Raw genomic sequence first — 14,556 nt, 5'->3', positions numbered from 1 at the left:
GGGTGGGTGCTGCTGCTTGTCCTGACCTTGCTGGGGCTGCCTGGGTTAAAGCTGCTCCGGGGCAGGGGGGCATGTCACCGTCCCCAGCGGGTGCTGGGTGCTCGGAGCCTCCTCATCCCCTGCCAGCCTCCCCGGGCAGCAACACCTTCCCCGTCCTGCCTGGAGCCTGACCCCGGCTCTTTTTCCCTGTCCGTAGCCAACACCGAGCCTCCCTCTGGGCTCGCGGGGACTAGGGCGGGGACAGGGCCCCGGGGACCGGCCGGGAGCGGGGGGCGGAGGCGGCAGCCCCGGGGCGGCCCCGCGGGGCCGGGCGCGGCCGGAGGCGGAGCCGGGCGAGGCGGCGGCCGGAGGGGAAGCGGCACCGGGAAGGGGAACGGGAAGGGGAACGGGGCCGGCGGCGGCAGCACCCCGGGGACACCGCGGTGCCCGGAGCGCGATGCGTGCGGGCGGGGAGGCTCCGCACCAGGTGCTGGGCCGGCTGCGGTTCCTGCTGCAGTGCAGCGAGTGCTTCCGCCGCGCCCGGGCGCTGCCCGCCGCGCTGTGCTACGTGCCCCGGGAGGTGCAGTACAAGATCTGCAAGGACCCCGCCGCCGCCGCCGCCGCCGCCGCCGCCCGCAGCCTGCTCAGCGTCTGGGACAGCCCGGGGCCGGCGCGGGGCGGCAAGCGGGCGGCGCGGGCCACCATCGAGGTGCGGAAGGGCGGCTGCCTCCGCGCCACCGGCGAGGAGTACTGCAACGGCGCCGGGCTCTGGGTGAAGCTCAGCAAGGTAACGGAGAGGGCACCGGACCCCCCTTTGTCCCCTCCCGGGGGTCGCGGGCCCGGCACGGCCGCCGCCCGCTTTGGGAAGGGGACGCGGTCCCCGCTCGGGGTGCCGGTGGCTGGGCGAGCCGCGGTGTGCGCTTCCAGGAGCACCTGGAGGAGTGCCGGAGCAGCCATGAGCTGGACGAGGGCTGGCTGCTGGCGCGGAGGTTCGGGGAGGGAGGAGATAAGTTGGTGCCGGTGGAGCCCGCCGAGAAGATCCAGTGGCAGCACCAGACGTTCGGCGTGGATTACAAACCCGCAGCCAGGTACCCGTGGATGCGCGACCCGACCGTCCCAAACCCCTTGGGCACATCCAGCGCAGCTCCTCCAGCTCCCTCTGGACACATCCCTGCCGTCCCGTTAGCCTCCGAGGCCACTTGCCTCCAAGGCCGCTCGCCTGCGGGACGGTGCCGCCTCGTAGGGCAGCCGTGCATGCTTGTGGCCATGCTCATGGAGGACAAATCTAATGCCGGGGTGTCTCTGAAGCACCCGGATTTGGGCTGAATGATGCTGTAGATGTGTTGCTGTGATGAGAGCGCTCGTATTTGATTTGCACCCGGGATGCTCCCATCCCTCCCGATGCTGTTCCTGCAGCCCCTGGGCGCCACTGCTGCCTCAGCTCCAGGCTGAGACAGGAGTCCCTTGGGCACACCGAGCACTGACCCTTCCTTTCCTTCATGCCACCCCTCCGTCGGGGCCTCTCCAGCTGGGAACAAGTGGTGGACCTGACGTACTCCATGCGGCTCGGCGAGAAGCCCAGACCTATAGAGCAGGATGAGGCTGCAGTGTGCAAGTTTCGGTACGAGCACGTCTCCTAGAGCAGTACCGCAGCGCCCGGAAAGGTGGATGATCCACCAGGAGCAGGGAGGATGGCTGCAGCCTGGTGCCTTCTGCATCGCTGCCTCTCGATGCCATTCAGGCAAAGACGGCCTTTGCTCTGGGGACTGTCAGAGCAGTCGCGTGGCGCTGTTCTTACTGGGCTGGGGTGGCCATAAATGCCCGGTGGTGGTGGAGATACAGCCTGCGAGCAGCGGCCATCTCATGTGCTGGCAGCAGGATGCTGGGGCTGCCCCGAGCTGCACACAGCAGATGGGTGGGTTTGGGGTGCAGGCGGGTCCCCCCATCCCATTAACACGGAGCCCCCCTTAGGACGGTGCCCCCAGCCTGGAGCTACGAGCACGATGTGGAGCTGGGACGCTTCCTGTATGACCACAGCGAGAGGAGCCTGCAGAGCAGGGACTGCATCAAGGAGCACGTCTGCAGCGTGGAGGTCTCCTCGCAGGCGGTGCGTAGCTCCTCCGTGCCCTCAAACCTGCTGCGGCACAAGGTGCGCGGGCATCCCGCAGCTGCAGGTGGCGGTGGCGGTGGCTGTCACCTCCACAGGGGACAGGGGTAGCGTTTGGCTTTGCTGCTTTAGTGAAGCCTCCAGGAGTCAGACATCTGCAGCCAAACCCTGTTGTGTCTCTGGGAAGCCCACCAACCTGAGAGGGGACAGTGGCCGTGTCCAGCTCACTCTGGGCAGGAGCCACCATCCACCACAGCCCAGCAAAACGTGGGGCTGGCCCGGTCCTGGCCCCAGGGGATCCATCCTGGGGGGGCCGTGGCATTCCCAAGGATGCTCAGCTTCCCCCCTCCGCTCGCTGCGCTCTTCCAGGAGGACTACAAAGCTTGTCACCTCACAGACAACCAGGCAGAGACCTGCTGGGAGAGCAACGGCTCCATCGGGCAGCACTGGGTGCGGCTCAACATGAAGAAAGGCACCATTGTCAAGTGAGACTGCGGGGCGTCCCCTCCCTGGTGGCGGTTGTGTGGGGCAAAGCGGTGTATTCCTCTTGAGCGCAGCTTTCCCTGAGCTGTGGCCTGGAGCTCCAAGTCGAGGTCCAAGCCCCGGGAGGACACAGCCCTGTCCCCAGCCCTGGGACATCTCTGGGGCATCTCCGTGCCCAGGCAGCTGGTGAGGGGAGGACATCACTGCCCTTTGCTCTTCTCATCCCCAGGAAGCTGTGGCTGACGCTGAACATGCAGATCCACTCCTACAACCCCAGGCGGGTGGCCGTGTACGGTGGGGCACCAAACAGTCTGCATCACTTGAGAACAGTCTTAATTAAAGAGTGAGTAATGAGAAAGCAGCAGCCTGGGTCAGGCTTTGGCCAAACACCATGTGCCAACCAAGCGCCTTCGTCTCTGCTTCTGATCCTCGCCTGTGCTGTGGCAGCTAACCTGTGGCCTGCTTCCTCCCGGCTGGTGACTCTGGGGGTCTCTCCTCCTCTTCCTCATCCTCACTTCTGGGGCACGGCACCACCGCTGTCTCCTTTCTGAGCATCTCTGCTGAGCTGTAGCTGGCAAGTCCTGCAGTGCCTCGCCTCTCTGTCTTCCCTGCACCCTCCCTGGCTCTGGAGCACCCTTCTCGAGGCGGGCACCAGCCTGCACCCACCACCGGGTGCTGGTGGATTTTTCAGAGGCACGAAGATGATCTCCTCCTTCCCCAAAACTTGCCTTTTTTGGCTGAATCGTCTTTGAAGAACAACTTGTCGTCTCCATGCTGCGTGTGTGCAGCCGCAGTTGTTTCCTGGTGTGCCCATCGGGCTTTGAAGGGCCCTTGGCAAAGGCTTTGGAAGTACAAGTAAATCCTGTACCAAATCACTCATCTCCACAAATCTCTGCCTCCTTCAAAACGCACTGCCCTCGCGCAGGAGCGCTCCCGTTGGCGTGGCCAGCTCTGCCCAAACGTTTGTGCCGAGGCAGCCACTCGCAGGGGCTCCCGCAGGACCCCCGGGACCGGTGATGTGCTTGCAGCCATCTCGCCTTTCTGCCCCGCTTTGTCCTCACTGACTTTGGGCTCTTTCCTGGCTCTTCTCTGGACGCGGCTTCCACCTCCTTCAGGACGTCTCTGTGCTGTGGGCAGCCGCTCTTCTCGGCTTGATCCCCTTCTGCCGCGGCCCTGGTGAGGCGCGGGGGCTTTTTGCTCAGGTGGTGGCACGTCCTAGGCAGGGACCCAGCCTGGCCCGTGCTGGTGCTGTGCCCCACAGCCCTGCCACCAGGCCCTGCCTGTGCTGCCTGCAGGACCAGCTACCAGGACGTCTGCATCCTCCGCGACATGAAGACCTACCTGCCGGTGCTGGAGATCCGCTTCCTGGAGTGCCGGGGTGAGCCTGTGCTGTGGGATCGGGGCCGCCAGCCCTGCCTGGCCCTAATTCTGCAGCCCCTGCAGGTGCCCCCCTGGCTTGCCCTGCTGCACCAGCTGCTTTTCGGGGGCCTGTCAGGGGAAAAGCTGAGGAATGAGCTCAGCTGGGCTGCTGCAGGTGCTGGGGGCTCCTCGCCGAGCCACACCGGCCGCACGTCTGCACCTGCAGCATCTCCTTTCTTGGCAGACCAAGGGTGCAACGTCCGCCTGCGAGGGATTAAGATCAAGTCCTTCTGGGAGTGGGAAGTGAACCTCAACGCGGACATGTTCCAGCCAGAGCGGCTGGTGCGCTACCCCCTCCTGGAGGGGATGGACGCAGACATGCTGTACCGGCGGGCCGTGCTCATCCAGAGGTACAGCACAGGGACAGGGACAGGGAAGGACAGTGCCCTGGCCTCCAGCGGGGGTTACACCCGTCTTAAAGTCCTCCAGCTCCTTTCCTGCGTGTGGCATCGACTGTAGCTTGGGGTTCCCCATCTAAGCACGGCTGCTGTCAGCGCCGGAGGGGCATGGTGCCAGCACCAGGCTTCAGGAGGGGGAACCCCACGTGGCATCCTCACCCTGCTCCTCCCTGGCCCCCAGGTTCGTCCAGCTCCTGGACAGTGTCCTGTGGTACCTGATCCCCATCTCCGAGGAGGGCATTGGCACCTTCAATATGCTCAGGGTGAGCGTTAGCTCTCTGGGATGGTGCTGGTGGGACAGTCTGTTGTGTGCTGGGCTGGGTGCCGGGGGGCTGCAGCACATCCCCGTTGTCCCCGCGTTCCCCTTGGAGCTGAGGTGGCCAGCCCTGCTGGTGCGAGGGACAGAGGAGCTGAGCATCCCCTGCCACACGGGGGAGAGGGAGGGAGAAAGAGGGCACGCAGGGCAGGATCAGGCCTCGAACCTCCCCTGCGCATCCCCTGCTAGGGCATGAAGCCGTTCCTGCTGCTGTCCAAGCACAGCCCAGCCCTCATCACCCAGTGCCTCCAGCGCTCGGAGACCAGCCCGCCTTTTTCCCTGCCGAAGCTCTACATCAACCGGCAGCTGGCCCGCGAGCACCGCGCCCGCCCGGCGCTGGACCCCGGCGGCAAGAACACCGTCTTCACCCAGGTACGGTGGCACCCGGGTGGGCGTTTGCCACGTCAGCACTGCTCGGCCTCGCTGCGTCTCAGTCCCCTTTCCTCCTGGTGCTTCGCTGCAGGTGTACAAAAGCCTGCAAAAATACTCCGAGAAGACCACGGAGCCCTTGGACTACAGGTGGGTTTTCAGCTTTGCCTTTCGGGGTGTCACCTCCCTGGAGCAGGATGTGGGCGCAGAGGGTGTCAAGTGCTGCAAGAGGGGGTTTGCACGGGGCTGTCGCTTTCCCACAGGTGGCCCCAGAGCTACAGCCAGTGGTGGGCGTGTGACTTCACCACGGAGGGCATCATCGACCACGGTGAGAGCTCTCCTGTCCCTCCCCGGGGCAGCTTGGGGGAGTCCCTGCTGCGGTGGGTGCTGTGCGGGAGGCAGCCCCGCTCTGCACACATGGGGTGCTCCCTGCATCCCGCTTCCTCCTGGGGTTGGGTGGGGGGGATCCTGCAGCCCCGTTGTCACACACTAACCAGCCTCTGCCCCCCTTGCAGGCGGTGGTTTTCGGGACAGCCTGTCGGACATCTCGGAGGAGCTGTGTCCCAGCTCGGGTGACGTCCCCGTGCCCCTGCCCTTCTTCGTGCGCACATCCAACCAGGTCTGGCACCCCGGGGACACCCCATACGCAGCGGGCTCTGGGCAGGGGTTGGTGTAGTTGAACTTGGGCTCGGTGGGGTCCTGCAGGCTGAGAGACCCCTTCTGCAGAGAGCCTGCGACAGGCTCTGCGGGGGGATAACAGAGACCAGTACTGCTTGGGGGCTCATCCCTTGGTTGCAATATTTTGGGGTGTTCTATTTTAACGTTTGTAGGGCCATTGACTGGGGTCTCTGCTTGGGCCCAGCTGATGGAGACCTCCTGGGGGGGTTGCGCAGGGCAGGAAAGGCTGTGGAGGATGGAGAAGGGAGGCTGTCAGGAGAGGCTGGGCTGAGCCGGTCCCAGTGGCCGCCTCGCTTCTCCTTCCTCCGGCAGGGTAACAGCAGCAGTGACACCAGGGACATGTACGTCCCCAACCCCTCCTGCAAGGACTTCGCCAAGTACGAGTGGATCGGGCAGCTGATGGGAGCAGCCCTGAGGAGCAAGGAGATTCTGGTGAGCATGGCCCAGCCGGCGAGGGGCTTTGGCAAGAGTCAAAGCCATGCCACCGGTCCCCCTGCCACCACATCCCCAGGCAGGGCTTGGTCCTTGTCCTGCAGTGGGTGCGGGAGGGCTGTGGGGAGGACACATCTCCACTGCCTCTGCAGGTCCTGTCTCTGCCCGGTCTGGTGTGGAAGCAGTTGGCAGGGGAGGAGGTCATCTGGAGCAAGGACTTCGCTGCTGTGGATGCAGAGCTGGTGAGCGCTGCCGGGGCCATGCCGTGCGTTCCCGTGGCTGCTCCGGCTCTGCTGTGACCCTGTTGTCCCTTTGGGTGGCAGGTGAAGCTGCTGGAAGTGCTGGAGGGGGTGGACAGGGAGGCCTTCGACTTCATGTTTGGCAGAGAGCTGACCTACACAACGGTGCTGAGTGACCAGCGCGTGGTGGAGCTGATCCCCAACGGCAGCAGCACCGTGGTGCGCTTCGAGGACCGCAAGGACTTCATCCGCCTGGTGCAGAAGGCTCGACTGGAGGAGAGCAAGGAGCAGGTAGCGCCGTGTCCCCAGCCCGTGCAGCTGCAAGGAGACCCTGCGCTGGGCCCTCCGGATATCCTGTGGCTGGTGTGGTCTTTAGTGGTGGGTCAGTGGCTGCACAAGCGACCTGCCGTGGTGACGTGGTGCCCCTCAGGTGGCGGCCCTGCGGGCTGGGCTGCTCCGCGTGGTGCCGCAGCCCGTGCTGGACCTGCTCACCTGGCAGCAGCTGGAGAGGAAGGTCTGCGGGAACCCTGAGCTGACAGTGGACGATGTGAAGAAGTTCAGTAAGTGCCAGGGGTGGCGTGAGGCCCTCCTGGATAATGCTCGTCCTTCGCACGCATCCTGCGCTGTGCTGAGCAGCAGGGGCGAGCGGCTGCCCTGCAGCCTGGGGCCCCCTCCTGCCTTCACACGGGGCTGCACAGAGGGGTGCGTTGCGTCCCACGTTAATTTCCTTTGCTGGGAGCTCCTAACGAAGCGTTTATTCCTCACTGCAGTCACGTTTGAGGACTTGCAGTCCGACGACCCCCGCATCCGGATCTTCTTGGAGGCGCTCAGCAACTTCACCAGCGGTGAGCGACCGCGTGCCTTCCCCGCTCCTCACCCACCGGGCCAGGACCCACGGGGATGTCCCATCCCCTCGGAGCGTCCCGCCTGGGCTCTGGGGGTGACCCCAAACCTGTCCCCTGTCCTTCCCCAGAGGACCTCAGCCGCTTCCTCAAGTTCATCACGGGCCGCAGCCGCCTCCCGGTTCAGATCACCGTCCACCCAGACAAATCGGGGTGAGTCCGTCCGTCCTGCCCGGCCGTGTCCCCGCGGCGCAGGCGCCTGACCCGCCTCTCCTTTCTTTCTCCCAAGAACGCAGCAGCTGGACGTGATGCCCAAGGCCTCCACGTGCTCCTGCACCTTGTTCTTGCCCAACTACTCCTCGTGAGTGCAGCTGGGGACGGGGACGCTCGTCCTCCCTTCCATGAGGACGTGGGGGGGTCCGGTGCCCGTCCCCGACGTAACCCGGCGTCTCGCCTGCAGGGCCCGGGCCTGCGAGGAGCTGCTGCGCTACGCCGTGTACAACTGCATGTCCATCGACACCGACGAGCCCGTGGCACAGGACGTGTCCGTCGACTCCCCCGAGCTGTAGCGACGTTTCGTGGAATAAAAACACAACGAGGCTGTGCTCGTGTCTGGGGTGTGGAGAGCACGGTTTGTGCGGGGGGGGCTGCATGTCCTGTCCCCTCCCCGGGCCACCAGCTTCCCCCTGCAGCCTGGGTGTCCCCATGAACTGATGGGGGCATGCACGTGCGGCGTGTCCTCTGTCAGAGGGGTGCACCCTGCCCTGGTGCCCCCATCCCAAACGCAGTGCCATGCCTCTCCTCCGCACATGGGAAGGCAATGGGAAGGGTGGGGTGCTCAGCACCACCCCGTCTCAGCCCTGCACCCCCACCCTGTTATCCCAGGAGCCTGTGCCTTCAGCGGTTCCCCTGGTAAAGCACCTGGATGGTGGGATGAGCTTCCTGGGACGTGCCTGGCTGGGGATGCACCCCAAAAAGTGCCCCCATATAATGCACCCCATAGAGTACCCCCCCCGCGAGGCACCCTGCGATGCACCCCGCGAGCTGCTGCCCTGCAGTGCACCCTATAACCCCCCCTCATGCAGTGCACCCTATAACCCCCCCTCATGCAGTGCACCCTATAACCCCCCCCACGCCCCCTACCACCCCCCATGCCCCCTACACTCCCCCCCCCCACCAGGGGGCGCTGTCCCCTCGAGCCCCCCCCCCAGCAGATCGATGACTCGGCGCTCCGCAGCCTGCCCTCCTCCCGTCGGCGCTCCTCTCGCCTCCCTGGCGAGGCGGAGGGGGGGATCGATGCTCTCGGCGCTCCTCGAGCCGCTCGGCTGTCCGCGCGCATGCGCGCTGCGCGCCGGCGCCGCCATTGCGGTGCTGTCAGGGAGCCGGTGAGGAGCGGAGCGGAGGTAACGTACCGGTAACGGGCCGGTAACGTCATTTAACGTAACGCAACGTAACGTGACGTGACTTAACGCAACGTACCGGTGGTACCGGCGCCTCGCAGCGGGTTCTGGGGGGCGGGGGGGCTCGGTTGGGCCCGGCCCGGCCCGGTTGGGCCCGGTTCGGCCCGGTTGGGCCCGGCCCGGCCGTGACGCGGCCCCTCGGTGCCGTTGCAGGATGGAGTTCCAGGCCGTGCTGATGGCGGCGGGCGGCGGCTCCCGCATGACGGACCTGACGGCCAGCATCCCCAAGCCGCTGCTGCCCGTGGGCAACCGGCCCCTGCTGTGGTACCCGCTGAACCTCCTGGAGCGCGCCGGCTTCGAAGGTGAGGCGGGGTGCGGGGGAAGGGGGGCGGCGGGCTCACCCGTCCGGTGTCCTGCTGCTGCCAGCTGCCAGCCTCTCCTCGTTGTCACGCCTTGTCTTGTCGCTGCTCGTCAGGGCAGTGGCCTTATGGAGGCCTCCTCTCCGCAGCAGACCTAATTGTGACTGCTCCTCACCCATATCACATCCTTTACTTTTAACTCTAGGCCACATCCGTGCGTGCTCCCTTCCTGCTTCCCCCCTCACCAAGGGTTTTCTCATCTACGTGCTGTGCTTAAGTTTGGAGTCCTTCCGAGCGTTGTTAACCTGGAGTCTTTCTCTCGTCTCTTTCCCTGAGTTGTTAATAAAAATGGCATGAGAAGCGTGTCAGCTCTCTTGGGATGTCTCTCAGTTTGTTGTTCCAATGTGGCGTGAAGTTCAGGGTTATTTGTTCTGTTTGAGGCATTTAGTTCTTGTTGCAGCACGGCGCTGAGTGCTGGCCTTCAGACAGAGCCGGGCAGGGGGAGCTGGCAGGCTGGTAGTGCTGTTTTCTGGGCCTCATTTCACAAGAGAGCTCAAGCGATAAATTTTTGGTGAGGTTCTTTCGCATTATCTGTCATTAGATTTCTGTTTAGCTTTTCGGTGATGGCCCAAATCTTTCTGTAGTGTTCCCCATAACTCGTAAAACTTCCTGGTACCATTTGCATCTCCAGTTTTCACGCTTATATTTGTCCTTGCCTTTCTACTTTTGTTGTGTCTTCCGGGTGACTGTGCTGTTCTTCTGTGCTCTGTCTTGAGAAAGTGAATTCTTCTTCTAGCTGCTGCTCTTCTCTTTGAAGTTGTAGGGATCAGCTCGTGATTTACGTGTGTTGGCCTTTCCGTACGTCATACCATTTAGGGATGTATAGTTTGAGGTCATTTGTTAGTGATGTAAGACATTTCTCTCTCATCTCGCTGATTCGTGCCACTCGCACAGTCAGTGTTAAGAAACAAAGGGAAAAATAAATGTAAACCTATGCCTTCGTTTTGTGTCATTAAGAAATCCTTAAGAACTCTTCTATGCCCTGTGAAAATTTGGACATGCAAGGTTGTATATGCAGCTTCAGTAAGCAGTCAGACACCTTCTTGCTTTTCTCTTGCTTCTGTCCTCCGACCAAGCTGACACTTTTGTGCTAATACTCTGATGGCGTGAATCCTCTCTGAATCATAGCTTTTATTATCGTGTGATGTTTGGGTTCTTCCTGCTTGTTTATGTGAGTAAGTAGGTGTTCCACGGTCTGATTCGCTGCTTCCCCTTTGTCCCAACTGCAAGTGCTTCATCTTGGAATGAAGCCTGCATTTTCGTCTTTGTTTTGGAAAATATGCTTTCATGCCACCATTGATACACTTCAAATATGCTTTTACCTTTTTTTCTTTTTTAGGTGGAATGAGTTTGTTGTTCACAAACTACTCCACTCCCCTGCCAAGCTGCTGTTCGGCAATAGTTTAACTATTGCACTGTAATACTGTAGTTGGTGGTGTTGCCCACAGAGGATTATACAGGATGAGGCTGGGCAAAAGGCAAAGCTCTGAAACGCTGATGGTGTTAACACAGGGTCTCATTGGTGGCTTTTTGTAGGTCATACTGTTGAGGGATGTGCAGTTTGAGGCTGTTTGTTAATGATGGAAGACATTCCTCTTTCATCTCGCTGATTCATGCCACTCACACGCAGGTGTCCCTTTCAGCAACAGTTCCCCACCCATACAAAGCAAGAGAGATTGCTGTCACGTTAACAGCTTCTCTTCTGCCAAAGTTGTTATTGCCAAAAGCTCGTGGTTCAGTACCGTCAGACAGTTACATCAGTCAAGCCTTCTGATAGCTTCGTCAGGTACTGCAGATAAAAATTGAATGTGTCCTATTTGTGATGAATATATTAATTTTTTTTTGCTTGATCTCATCCCACTTTCCTCTGTCCTAGAGGTCATTGTGATTACAAGGAAAGAAATCCAAAAAATGTTAAACTTGGACACAAAAATGAAGCTGGACTTTGTGTGCATCAGTGACAACGCGGACATGGGTACGGCAGATTCACTGAGGCATATTCACCAGAAAATTAAGGTATTATTGTCTTTTATTGAACTTGACTGGAAGACATTTGTTTAAAATAATCCTTTTTTTCATTGTGCTTTAATAGTTTAAGAGCTGTACTGTGTAATACTATTGCAGGTAACTGGATTTCCCGATCTGCAGAAGATCTGACTTTTGTATAGGTCGTCTTGTGGGGGAACTCAGGCAAGGACTCAGAGTGACCACAAATGACAGCTAGGAAGGCTGGAGCAAATCCCGGCTGGGCACTAGCTGCTTTTTTAGCCAGAGTTAGCTTTCTGGCAGGTTAATTAAAAGGCTGTATTTGTTCATACAGTGTTCGTACAATATCATAATGTGTGACAGCTGTTGTCCAGTTGGTGCTCGGGGAAGCATTTCTGTAGGAATGTTCTTTGTCATCTTAGCTTAGGCAATACACCGATAGGTGAGTGAGCTTGGGTTTGGTTCTTGCAATTAGGCATCAGTTTTCTGCTTCTGCTGGCTTGGTCCCATGAGAAGCTCTTAGATAAACGGTGCCCAAATGTGATAAAGGGCTGCTTATAGCAGTCAGATGCTGGTTTAATGAAAATAATAGTCTCTTGAGTTTTAATTTCTAGCTGGACAAACAAAAACATTCCAGTGCAAGGTGGAAATGCTTCTTGGAACTCTTACCAAGATCTAGGATGGAATTTTGTTTTTTGTGGTTGCCATATACTTAATCTTTCTGATTTGTTCCCTGTTTGTTTAGGCCATCTTAGCCAAATTGGCTGTTTAAATAAAGGTTGCAACAGAACATCAATGGACCATTTAAAGTCCTGAGTTGCCTTTTGTCTTCAGGCTCTTATTGAAGGTAATAAACTGCAGCCTAAGAGGCTGTGTACTTCCAAGATAAAGACGACAATCAAGACATGGTGAAAATTTCTAGGCAAATATGGGTGTCCAGGTGGTACAATGAGAGAGATTTGGCAAGGGATTAATGCACAGGCTAGAATAAATCAGAGAGCAAAGAGAAGATACAAAGGCAAAAAGCAAAATCAACAAAATCACAGCTAAATTAACTGAATATTTCTGTCATGTGCAGAACTGCCCTCTGTAATACCTGTTTGCTAGTATTTTTTAAATGTGTATGTAGTAAGGAAATCTCTCTGCACTGCAAATTTTGACCCAGGCCTTACAGTTTTATTGTCTGTTCGGAGTGATCAGTCCAGCTGTCTACTTGTCCAACTTTTTGGCAATCCAGGCTATTTTGCTTAGGGGGAGGTCTGAGAGACCACAGCAAAGCGTGTGGGGGTAAGAAAATAGACTGTGTCTTTAGAGGAGGCAGTGTTGTGGTTTTTTGTTTATTTCCCCTTAGAAAAGGACTTAAAGATGATGTGGGGCAGCATTCAAAACCACACAACTTTTCTTCAGTAAACTTGTGTGTGCGAGTGGCAGCAATTGCTTCTCTCTTTTATTCCATGGCTTGCTCCTCTGGCCAGAGAGGGCCATAGTGGTCTCTTATTTGAAATAAGCCTATATTAAGTTCTTGGACAGATTGCTGCACTGTGTGTTTTGGAGTCATTTCTCAAGTAAATGCATACCACTCACGTGCCTCTTACAGGATATGCCCTCTCCCGTGCGATAGAGGTGAGAGAACTACGCAGCACAAGTAGCTGGAAAGCTGCAGTATGTTGGCTCTGCCCGTGGTGTAGCAGGAGAGGGACCTCGCTGCAGAATGAGTTTCCCTGGTGAAAACAACTGCTGCTTGTGGCCATAGTTTGCTGGCAGGCTTTTTGCAGCCCATGCCAAAGGCCTGATGAGGAGTTTAAACTGGTTGCTGAAACTTTTATTTGTCGCAAATTGAGTTAATTGCCCACAGACAGAAGAGCAAGTATGCTCAATAAAAATGAGGTACCGTGGCACAACGTGGACAACTTGCCAGTGTGCAATGCAAGCAACGTGGAGTAATGCCAAGGTTATAAATGCGCTGTATGAAGTGTGTGGAAGGCTAGCAGAACTGCTGATCACAAATCCCGAAATGTGGAGAAATGTTGGACCGCTCTGAATGCTGAAATCTCATGACTTGCTGCCTTGTCCAGCCTTTGACTGAGTTCTGCCATGGTGGCACTGCTGCTTGCTGCAATAGCAGATCTTTTTGCGGCCTTGCACCTTCATTAATAAAGTTTGATGCTGTAAAGATAAGATGGCGAGATTAGATTTACAGACTTGCATTCGGTAGCTTTGTAAGAATGCATGTGTGCAAAGCTGAGAGAAGGTAGATTTCATTGTTTTATCCCTTTTTGGTGCTGGCATTTTTGGGGGCAGGTAAAACTGTCTTGGTGTGTGGTAACAAGCAGTTGACTCCAGCAGTCTCACTCTTTCCTGTTGCTCAGGAATTGCATGAGAGCACAGGAAACCTAATCGAGTTTTTGTTTGCAGTTCATCCACTCTACACACAGAAGCTTTTTTGGACATCTTAACTTCCAGAGCTGATACAGTAGATGTGTGCTCTTTGCTCTACTGGAACTCTTATCTTTGGCTGTCTCAGCCTACACCGGATCGATGAGGTACCAGCTTCATTAGGTGTCTGATACTGATTACATTTCTGAATGTACCTTTTTCTTGGATCCTCCCCACAATAAAGATAACGTGCTGAACTTGATTCCTAAAGCCACATTTTTTGAAAAGTAATGAACAGAGAACTTGGTTCAGTAAATTCCACTCCTTGGGTTACTAGGCCTGGGTGTCAGACTGGCCTGTTCTTTACAGGAGTTGTTTAACTGACTTGTGTGGTGGTGTTTTTTTGTTGTTGTTGTTGTTTTAATACACTCAATTCTGGTGTCTGAAGAATGAACACCACTAATAAGTTTGTCTGCACAGCTCTAGGGCTGAGAACCGAGGATTAAAGAGATGAAGTAACTTACCTAGGATAAATAAAAAAAATTCATAACAGCGCTGTAAGCTGGACATCTTTCTCAAATCTCTCATGGCTTTGTGTGCAAGGTCATCTTTCTTTCCTGTGTGCATATTGAATGCTCAGTTTCCTCACCTTGAAGAAGCCAGCAGGACAGGAGGTTAAATACAAGTTGAAACTGTGCAGAGGGGAGTTTCTCATGTATATATAATGTTTCCTTTTATGTAAGGATATGACAACAGTTTGTTTATGGTCTTTGTGACAACAGATCGGATCTTTTCATTGCTTTTCCTGTGGACAATCCTAGCGTTTCCTGAGGATGCCCTTGGCTTCAGGATCCTGCTACAGTAACTGTACCTGCTGGCAGCTTCCATAGCTACTGTTTCAGTTTCCTCTCTTCTTTATTTTTTTTTTTTGATATGTTTGATTTCACTGTCACTGTTATTTCTTTGACACTTTAAGCTCCTAGTTTTGTCCTAATCTTTTACAGGACTGACAGTAGGTAGCTGTTCGAAATCTGAAAATGATGGTAAAACTGTAAAGGCTTAATTCTTTTCTTGTTTATATATAGGGTTGGATATAGTAGTACACAGACTGTA

At 57.1% G+C, this 14,556-nt stretch overlaps 2 protein-coding genes across 3 annotated transcripts in view; both read left to right on the top strand.

Annotated features, from left to right (window-relative positions):
* The first annotated feature begins 330 nt into the window (after positions 1 to 330).
* On the top strand, positions 331 to 7,873 carry HECTD3 (HECT domain E3 ubiquitin protein ligase 3). Its single transcript, XM_048058962.2, has 21 exons — positions 331 to 766; positions 907 to 1,067; positions 1,508 to 1,600; positions 1,951 to 2,086; positions 2,456 to 2,571; positions 2,799 to 2,912; positions 3,865 to 3,947; positions 4,173 to 4,338; positions 4,568 to 4,649; positions 4,892 to 5,074; positions 5,166 to 5,221; positions 5,335 to 5,399; positions 5,587 to 5,690; positions 6,062 to 6,181; positions 6,334 to 6,423; positions 6,505 to 6,711; positions 6,851 to 6,980; positions 7,191 to 7,265; positions 7,394 to 7,475; positions 7,552 to 7,623; positions 7,723 to 7,873. Exons 1-21 carry the CDS (start codon positions 437 to 439, stop codon positions 7,829 to 7,831), a joined length of 2,574 nt encoding a protein of 857 aa, XP_047914919.2. The 5' UTR covers positions 331 to 436; the 3' UTR covers positions 7,832 to 7,873.
* A 644-nt stretch (positions 7,874 to 8,517) lies between these two features.
* The window catches only part of EIF2B3 (eukaryotic translation initiation factor 2B subunit gamma), a 96,571-nt gene continuing 90,532 nt past the window's right edge, over positions 8,518 to 14,556 (top strand). Inside the window, exons 1-3 of one of the 2 annotated variants that reach the window (XM_048059023.2) lie at positions 8,518 to 8,665; positions 8,876 to 9,024; positions 10,958 to 11,097. In XM_048059023.2, coding sequence (XP_047914980.1) covers positions 8,877 to 9,024; positions 10,958 to 11,097 — 288 coding nt within the window. In that variant the 5' untranslated portion in view covers positions 8,518 to 8,665; position 8,876. Of the gene's footprint in view, positions 8,666 to 8,725; positions 8,747 to 8,875; positions 9,025 to 10,957; positions 11,098 to 14,556 lie in introns of those variants that run through there. The other variant, XM_048059024.2, reaches the window with a different exon arrangement.

The sequence above is a fragment of the Anser cygnoides genome, chromosome 8 (assembly GCF_040182565.1).
Source record: "Anser cygnoides isolate HZ-2024a breed goose chromosome 8, Taihu_goose_T2T_genome, whole genome shotgun sequence".
Taxonomy (NCBI): domain Eukaryota; kingdom Metazoa; phylum Chordata; class Aves; order Anseriformes; family Anatidae; genus Anser; species Anser cygnoides.
This window is presented reverse-complemented; position numbering and strand designations above follow the sequence as displayed.

Excerpts from the sequence above, each read along its gene's own strand:
- HECTD3 (XM_048058962.2), top strand. The coding sequence starts at position 437 with ATGCGTGCGGGCGGGGAGGCTCCGCACCAGGTGCTGGGCCGGCTGCGG. Across the intron at positions 2,087-2,455 it reads TGGAGGTCTCCTCGCAGGCG|GAGGACTACAAAGCTTGTCA; the intron begins GTGCGTAGCTCC and ends GCGCTCTTCCAG. Across the intron at positions 5,400-5,586 it reads GGAGGGCATCATCGACCACG|GCGGTGGTTTTCGGGACAGC; the intron begins GTGAGAGCTCTC and ends CCCCCCTTGCAG.